Source organism: Diaphorina citri, unplaced genomic scaffold, assembly GCF_000475195.1.
Source record: "Diaphorina citri unplaced genomic scaffold, Diaci psyllid genome assembly version 1.1 scaffold799, whole genome shotgun sequence".
NCBI classification, from domain to species: Eukaryota; Metazoa; Arthropoda; class Insecta; order Hemiptera; family Psyllidae; genus Diaphorina; species Diaphorina citri.
In genome coordinates this window covers 107,687-116,368 of record NW_007378231.1, presented here as the reverse complement: position 1 = coordinate 116,368, position 8,682 = coordinate 107,687, and the positions used below count along the sequence as shown (strand labels likewise).

General features: G+C 39.0%; 1 protein-coding gene across 1 annotated transcript; it reads right to left on the bottom strand.

Annotated features, from left to right (window-relative positions):
• Window positions 1–7: 7 nt before the first annotated feature.
• Window positions 8–7,071, bottom strand: LOC103512162 (low-density lipoprotein receptor-related protein 6-like). The gene is made up of 6 exons (XM_008476917.2): window positions 6,510–7,071; window positions 5,559–5,816; window positions 4,903–5,134; window positions 4,417–4,563; window positions 471–619; window positions 8–164 (listed from the first exon to the last, which is right to left on the bottom strand). Exons 1-6 carry the CDS (start codon window positions 6,543–6,545, stop codon window positions 9–11), a joined length of 978 nt encoding a protein of 325 aa, XP_008475139.2. The 5' UTR covers window positions 6,546–7,071; the 3' UTR covers window position 8.
• Window positions 7,072–8,682: the final 1,611 nt, after the last annotated feature.

Genomic DNA, 8,682 nt, shown 5'->3' with positions numbered 1-8,682 from the left:
ACTATTACTTACAACTGTGAAGTGTTGGTGTTAGGTCCACTGTTGGCCATAGACAGTACACCTCGACCAGTATGGGTGTAATTCGGTTTGAACTCATCCTCAAATGGTTTTCCCCAGATAGATTCACCGCCAGTTCCCGTGCCTGTCGGATCACCTCCTTGTATCTGGAACAGAAGGAATAAACAGTGATGGAGTAACTAGCCCGGTGGACTCTGAATCTGGGGGTTGGTGGTTTGAGTCCATGTCAAAAAACTGACTGGTACTCGATTAAAGTAGCTACTCAATTGTCCTCACGAGGTTGAGTGCAGCCCGTATTCCAAGTAAAGAGCTGAAAAAACTTCCACCCTACCAGGAATCGAACCCGGGACCTCCGGTGTGCAAGTCTAGCGCGATACCAGATGAGCGTCTTGACCACTACGCCACCGATGTAAAAAGATCTGAAAGAGCACTCAAAAGGAGTTATACTTTACCATGAAATTTCTAATGGACCGATGGAACTTTGTGCCATTGTAGTAGCCGTTCTCACAATGTTTCATGAAATTCTCGCAAGTCTTGGGAAACACGTTGCAATAGAGTTCCAGATTAATGTGACCCAAACTTGTGACCAGACGCACGTAACCTGGAAAAAATTAAAATATTGAGTGTCTTTTGTAGTCCAATTTTTTTTCCAAGAGGGAACTGTAACTGCGAAGATCTTATCGTCCCGAAACCGAAGAGAGAAAGAAGGCAGGATAGCGGAAAGCCAGCCGTTCTGACAAAGAGTTCAAGATGAAATCCACACTGCCAAGGCGGGAATGAAACCCGCTTATAAGGCAGACGCGCTACCCTCCAAGCTAAATAGGCTCGCTACCAAACTTGTGACCAGACGCACGTAACCTGAAAGAAATTAAAAGATCAATGTTGGATTTCACCAATATTTATTCAGTCATTAGAACTCCGGTTAAGCTAACAGCCAGTCAAGTTCCATTTAATTTGTACTGGCTCAATAAGGCTGTTAAGCTAACGGGCTATTTGAGGCTGGAAAGAAGGTTGGTGAAATCCACCATAGTTATTATTATTTTTTTTTCTTTCTAAGAGGTTTGGGAACTGTAACTGCTTAGATCTTATAGTACCGAAGCGAAGAGGGAAGGAAAACAGGATAGGTGAACTCAATCCTGACTTCCTGAGACAATCAACGGTGGTAAAACTCGACCTTAATCATACAAATAGGGAGTTTTTGCAACCAAAATTAGCGTCCCGTTAACTGAATTCTTTAATGTTATTTGACGAAAACACGTTTCTGCGCATGTGCAGAAACGAGTTTTGGTCAACTTACGTCTTACGTTTCAATTATCGTCACGTAAGTGAGCAGTTTAAAAACTCTCCAATGTTGACATTGTACTCTATTAAACTGTTGGTATAATGGAACAACTTGTTCTAAACTGACTATCCTGTTTTTCTTCTCTCTTCGATTTCGGGACGATAAGACCATAGCAGTTACAGCTCCCTCTGTCAAACCTCTTAAAAAAAAAAAATTACTTCCCCACGTCTTTATTTCAGACATGGAGTTCGCCTCGATGGATTGTGACAAAGCGGTGGCCTTAGAGTTGAAACACGATGACAAACTGGTCCCGGAAGAGGGCGTTATTGTGCAAGTAGCATTCCTGTATACTTCTGCCTACGGTGAGTAAACTTACCTTACACGCCGGAGGCAAATATTAGCGGGAAAACGACTTCATTTCCGATTTTCCTCGAAAATAAAACATAGGTAATTACTTGTTATATTGTAATTATACACATATGGAGTTTATTCAAAATGAACATATGTATTATCTTTTATTTTGAAGAAGAGATTACAAATTTTATGGAAAGAAAAATAAAGTTGATGGAAAAATTGAAGATGTTGTTGATTTCCGGTTGCCAGGATACGACTTGTTATCAGGAGGGTAATTAATTATTACCAATCTCGTAATTAATCGAAAGTAAACACTCATAACATGTTATAATACATAATACAGCGAAAAGAAACCTCCTTGGCCGAGTGGGTTTCACACGAAGCTTGCATGCCGGAGGTCCCGGGTTCGATTCGTTGCGGGGTCGATTTTTTTAGGCTCTTTGCTTGGAGTTCGGGGTGCACTCAGCCTCGTGAGGACGATTGGGTATCTATTTCTATGGAGATGAATGAAAATTAACAGTAAAGGAGGCACTTAGAAATGGCGTGGTACCCTCAAAAGCTGTTAAGAAGCTCTGCTTTACCACAAAGAATTCATGATTTGATAAAACTTTAATAAATAAATAATATACCTAATAAAAAAAAATCAATATTTTAAATATGGCTTTTCCATTTAAAAATGTTGCTCTTCAAAGGGGAAATTGTACCTCAATAAGCGCTTAAAATCAATCGACCAAACGAAGTGACTTCTATGGGTTAAACCTCTGGAATGGAGGAGTTGCAGTTGGGAAAATATTAATAAAAGGTCGATTCCTACGTAAAAAGTTGTGAAAATCCAAATCTGAGGTCCAAAACTCGGAAAAAGTAACTTAAAAAGTCGAAAATTTAATTTTTAATTGCCGTTCTTATGATCAGGACGGGAATAGGACAGGAGATATAGGTTGATAGGTGGTCAAAGAGTCCCTTTACCCATGAAATCAGGCCTGGTGTTATACCCACTCGGCCACTGAAGTTGCTTATTAGAAATCTCATTCAGTGGGACCGCGACCTAAGAAACCGAAAAGCATTAACAACCATGTTCACGCATACATTATAGTTAATCAGAAGACAAATGAACAATGGAGGAGTTGCAATTGGGAAAATATTTTTAACAAAAGGTCGATTCCTACGTAAAAAGTTGTGAAAAATCCAAATCTGAGGTCAAATCTGAGGTCAAAACTCCGAAAAAGTAACTTTAAAAGGTCGAAAATTCAATTTTTAATTGCCGTTCTAACGAACAGGCAGGAAGAAGGATATGTAGGGTAAATTAAAATCAAGTTGAGTACCAATGGAGCAGTTGCAAATGGGTAAAAATTATAAATAAACGGTCGATTCCTAATGTAAAAAGTTGGGAAAAACTCCGAAAAAATAACTGTAAAAGGTCGAAAATTCAATTTCTATTTTCCGTTCTAATGAAAGAGTTGAAATATGTGTGACGTCAGACTTTATGCAGTTATTTTTTTCGTCCGTTAGGTGGCGCCACTATGCAAGCGCGCTAGCGGAGGAGCAGAAAGAACTGCGCAAAAACGTATGCGCACAAACAAATTAATGCGTTGCCTGCGAGGGAGCTTTGCTTGGGACATTTGATATTTTGATGAGACGTCATCGCCTACGGGAGCGTATGCCGTGACGTCAAAGTTCACGATTTACCGGTATTTTTTAAATCGATTTATCTCGGGATCTAGAAGTCGTAGAAGAAAAAGAAAAATTCCGTTGGTCCTCATTTTTCCTGCTCTATGACTTTGAAACATCACCCAAGTTAGCGCAACTGATCTATTGTGTCGTGGCGTGGTCGACAGGGTGGATTTCCGTTTCGGAGGTTTGCAGGTTTGTGGTTCGAGTACGAGTGAAGTCATAAATATTTATAGCTTATTGGTTAATTTCAATGTTTCATGGTTTAAGATGTTGAAAAAGGGTATTGCATCTGGCTTATAAGGCGCTAGGCCGCGGGTTCGAGAAAAAGAAAAATTCCGTTGGTCCTCATTTTTCCTGCTCTATGACTTTGAAACATCACCCAAGTAAGCGCAACTGATCTATTGTGTCGTGGCGTGGTCGACAGGGTGGATTTCCGTTTCGGAGGTTTGTGGTTCGAGTACGAGTGAAGTTATAAATATTTAGAGCTTATTGGTTAATTTCAATGTTTCATGGTTTAAGATGTTGAAAAAGGGTATCGCATCTGGCTTATAAGGCGCTAGGCTGCGGGTTCTAATCCCGCCCGGAGCGGATTTTATCCTGAACGGATAAGGTTCGTTCTCGGAACGGCTGGCTTTCTCCTATCCTGTCATCCTTGTCTCTTCGATTTCGGGACGATAAGACCTCAGCAGTTACAGTACCCTCTGTCAAACCTCTTGAAAAAAAGAAGTCCACTATACAATTCGTAGCTTGCCCGGATTTCCAAAGTGAAATTCAAATTTTCGAAAGCTCAAATATTTATTCTGGGATTTAGTAGGTAACAAAAGACACGATTTCCAAAGTGAAATTCAAATTTTCGAAAGCTCAAATATTTATTCTGGGATTTAGTAGGTAACAAAAGACACGACAGAGAGAGAGAGAGAGAGAATGTGTGAGAGAGAGAGAATGTGAGAGAGAGAGAGAATGTGAGAGAGAGAGACAGAGAGAGAGAGACAGAGACAGAGAGACAGAGAGAGAGAGACAGAGAGAATATATTGGGTACAAAAGTTCATGCCTCGTTTAGGATTGAACCCACGTCCTCTTGAACAACTTACCATCGTAGTCCATGACTTCGATGAACGTAAGTCTGCCGTCGATCCAGTAGAGCAGTCGATTGTTAAAGTCGATGGCGATACCATTGGGCCAGAATATGGTGCTGTCTACAATGACCTTACGATGTCGGGGGTCTCCGTTCATTGCACCTGAGGGCAGAAAACAATGGAGGAGTTGCAATTGGGAAAATATTTTTAATAAAAGGTCGATTTCTACGTAAAAAGTTGTGAAAAATCCAAATCTGAGGTCAAAACTCCGAAAAAGTAAAAGGTCGAAAATTTACCAGGCGAGTGTGTTGACTACTACACTACTGAGGCAGGTTCGCTTCTAAATATAATAATAGCGATTTCTACGTAAAAAGTTGTGAAAAATCCAAATCTGAGGTCAAAACTCCGAAAAAGTAAAAGGTCGAAAATTTACCAGGCGAGTGTCTTGACTACTACACTACTGAGGCAGGTTCTCTTCTAAATATAAACCTCATATCCTACCTCTTTCTATCTTGGGCACCTCTCCCCAGTCTGTCCAGAACATAATGCTGTCCTGCGGTACCAGGGCGATGGCTCTCGGCTGATCAATGTCCTCCCAATACAACACCTTCCGCTTCTTTCCATCCAACGAGGACACTTCTAGTTTGTTTGTCTCTGAGTCGGTCCAGTAGAGCTTCTCCGTTAACCAGTCTATAGCCAGACCGTCCGGGGTTATCAGTCCGTTTGTAATCACCTGGAAATAAGCAAGGTTAATTTAGATATTGTGTCGGGTTAGTTATGATTACAAGGGTCAGAGATGAAATTCCTGGGAGTTGTAGTCTGGTGTGTATTAATAACAACTCTTTATTGTTTAGAATTCATGCAAGTGCAAAATTTCACAATGGTATTTTATACTTAGGCAATCTCTGCCATCTAACCCAACCTTGTAGGTATTTAGATACCACTTAAGTGTTAAGACACATAAAATAGTGCAACTTTGAACATGGTTTGGTTATAAAGGATGTCTCTCTAAATTACTCATTATCCTTTAAATATTTTTGTTGAAAAAGGAAATTTTAATAAGTTACAGGATAAACATCCTTTGATCCTCCTTTTGATACCTGTAAAGTTGCTTCAGAAAAAATCAAGGTTGAAAAGACAAATTTCCATTCACTTACATTGTGCTTGCTCCCAACATTATTTCCATCAAACGTACAACATGATATCATCTCTGTCCCATGATCAGTCCAGCACACCATTGATTTCTTGTAGTAATAATCTATGGCCGCTCCTTCTTCCAAATCCTTGATGATGGTAACTGGTTTCAGTGGCCGAGAGAGGTTGGCTATCCGAATATCTTTGGAAGTTGCAAAGAGAAGCATTTGGGCCGCTACATGATAGCTTAGGGCATACCAAAAATGGACCACGAGGAAAATGTAATTCACCCATTTGGTGTTTGTAATGAACATCATCTTGTGGACATAGAATTTCTATCTGAGGTTCAATGGCAAATGCATTATTTTAGAGTTGATTTTTAGAACAATTTGTGGATTTGATCATTCATTTATGGATGTCAAGTCTATTTATCCTTTAAAAACTTGTGTTCTATTTATCGAGTCAGAACATCATAATAGGTCTTGTAAAATTCTTTTAATCCTTTCATGCAATGTAAGTTTTCTGTCTACATCAGGCATGATTTAATACTTCCATTGGATGTTCCATCAGAGTCACTTGTTGTCAGGGGAATCTTAATTTTGATCAATTTTTTTTTGTTCTTTCTGTTGCTTAAGGAGGTGTACCTCCTTATATTGTCAATTCAAATCAAATAAACTTGTCCAATCTTCAAACTAATTATGTAGGTATGTAATGATGAACATACAGTAAGTTAACTTGTAATGAGCATTAGAATTTGATCAACTGGATCTTTTTTCTTGTATTTTGATTGTGAAATAGGTACCCAAGTTATCTGAAACAAATCAATAAACAATCTTAAAGATTGTGGGTTTTTTAGGATTCATTGAAATCCACAATCAGTTACGAACAACTGAGTAAGTAACCAGTAATAACAAAATATTGGTACTACTTTAGAAGTCACAACAATGAAAATTTGTATGGACCACGAGGAAAATGTAATTCACCCATTTGGTGTTTGTAATGAACATCATCTTGTGGACATAGAAGTTTCTATCTGAGGTTCAACGGCAAATGCATTATTTTAGAGTTGATTTTCAGAACAATTTGTGGATTTGATCATTCATTTATGGATGTCAAGTCTCTTTATCCTTTAAAAACTTGGGTTCTATTTATCCAGTCAAAACATCATAATAGGTCTTGTACAATTCTTTTAATCCTTACATGCAATATAAGTTTTCTGTCTACATCAGGCATGATTTAATACTTCCATTGGATGTTCCATCAGAGTCACTTTCTTCTGGTGTTGTTCAAATACTTGTAGGTAACTTGTTGTCAGGGGAACCTATATTAAATTTGTTCTTTCTGTTGCTTAAGGAGATGTACCTCTTTATATTGTCAATTCAAATCAAATAAACTTGTCCAATCATCAAACTAATTATGTAGGTATGTAATGATGAACATACAGTAAGTTAACTTGTAATGAGCATTAGAATTTGATCAACTGGATCTTTGTTCTTGTATTTTGATTGTGAAATAGGTACCCAAGTTATCTGAAACAAATCAATAAACAATGTTAAAGATTGTGTTTTTTTTTTATTTTTTTTTTTTAGGATTCATTAAAATCCACAATCAGTTACGAACAACTGAGTAAGTAACCAGTAATAACAAATATTGGTACTACTTTAGAAGTCACAACAATGAAAATTTGTTATAAAAAGGAGCTTTCACAAATGAGCAGTGACGTGTTATTGTAGGGAATGTAGGGTTAGGTTTAAACTAAAAAAGGAGCTTGATTTTTCATTGTCGTAGCTTCTAAATAATTCAGTCTGGCTGAGGGCCTATAAACAGAGCGTAGACCAGCGTCTAGCTAGGGGACTATAAACAGGGAGTAGACTAGGTCAAATTTCCTCACGTTATATCAATAGCAAAGGTTGAGTGCAAAGGGCATCCCACCCGGAAAAGTTTGTTTAGCCAAAACCAGTTGGCCTCAAAGCGATCACTCTAAAGCTGATTGAGAGGCCGATGACAAATGTCGACCCCATCTGAACATGGGAAAAGGTGAAGAAGAAGAAAAAGAAGAAGTAGCTTCTAAATAATTAACCCAAAATGGGTAATTAACATTGAAGGATCACTCACTTCAGAGCCTGGTTTTCTCATTCCCTGAGGTAGTTAAATACCCAAATTTCTTGACCCCACCGGGAATCGAACCCGGGTCTCCCGCGTGCAAGGCGAGCGCAGTGACCACTACGCCATGGGAGCTGACTAACTGACAGTCTTAATAAAGCACTACTTATATATATTGTTGACTTACCGAGAAGATAAGCACCATCCGGCTGGAGTTTTTCAAAGGAGCATCGCTCCTGAACGGGCATTTCATCCGAGTTAGGGTCGATAACATGCAGACTAATCAGGTGCGGATATAGGTAGACCACGGAAGAGGGGATATCCATGATGGTAGCCGAGTAGAGGGCGAATGAACGATCGTCCAGACTGATTTCCGGCCCTGATGGGGAAAAGAGAGAAAATACAAGCTGCCTTGAGTTTTTCTTTTATTATTATTTTAATCTGTATTCGATGGATTTGAAAATCCCATAGACTGCAGACTAATCAGGTGCGGATATAGGTAGACCACGGAAGAGGGGATATCCATGATGGTAGCCGAGTAGAGGGCGAATGAACGATCGTCTAGACTGATTTCCGGCCCTGATTGGGGAAAAGAGAGAAAATACAAGCTGCCTTAAGTTTTTCTTTTATTATTATTTTAATCCGGATTTGATGGATACAAGTATCTGTATTCGATGGATTTGAAAATCCCATAGACTAAATCATCATCAAATCAAATCTGAAGTCGTTCCGTCCAAGGGTACGGGCCGGCTGTATACAAAGCCTCTCCACCATATTCCATCATTATATTTCTGATGAATATTGATGGTGTTTGGATTTAAAGAGAGGGTGTTTAAAGTCCAAGAGAGGATAGAGAGAACAAAACTGAAATGGTACGGACATATGCAATGGATGGAAAATGTCAGGATACCTAAACAAATGTTCAACTTCGAGTTGAATGGCCGCAGAAGAAGAGGAAGACCGCGATTGCGGTGGAAGGATATGATCAATAGAGACATATCCAAAGGAGGACAAAATCCATAGACAAAATACGGATTTAAAATA

Coding starts and splice junctions, on each gene's coding strand:
- LOC103512162 (XM_008476917.2), bottom strand. CDS start 6,545: ATGATGTTCATTACAAACACCAAATGGGTGAATTAC. Junction 5,817..6,509: donor ACACCAAATGGGTGAATTAC/ATTTTCCTCGTG, acceptor TGGGTGAATTAC/ATTTTCCTCGTGGTCCATTT. Junction 5,135..5,558: donor ATGTTGGGAGCAAGCACAAT/GTAAGTGAATGG, acceptor GCTTATTTCCAG/GTGATTACAAACGGACTGAT.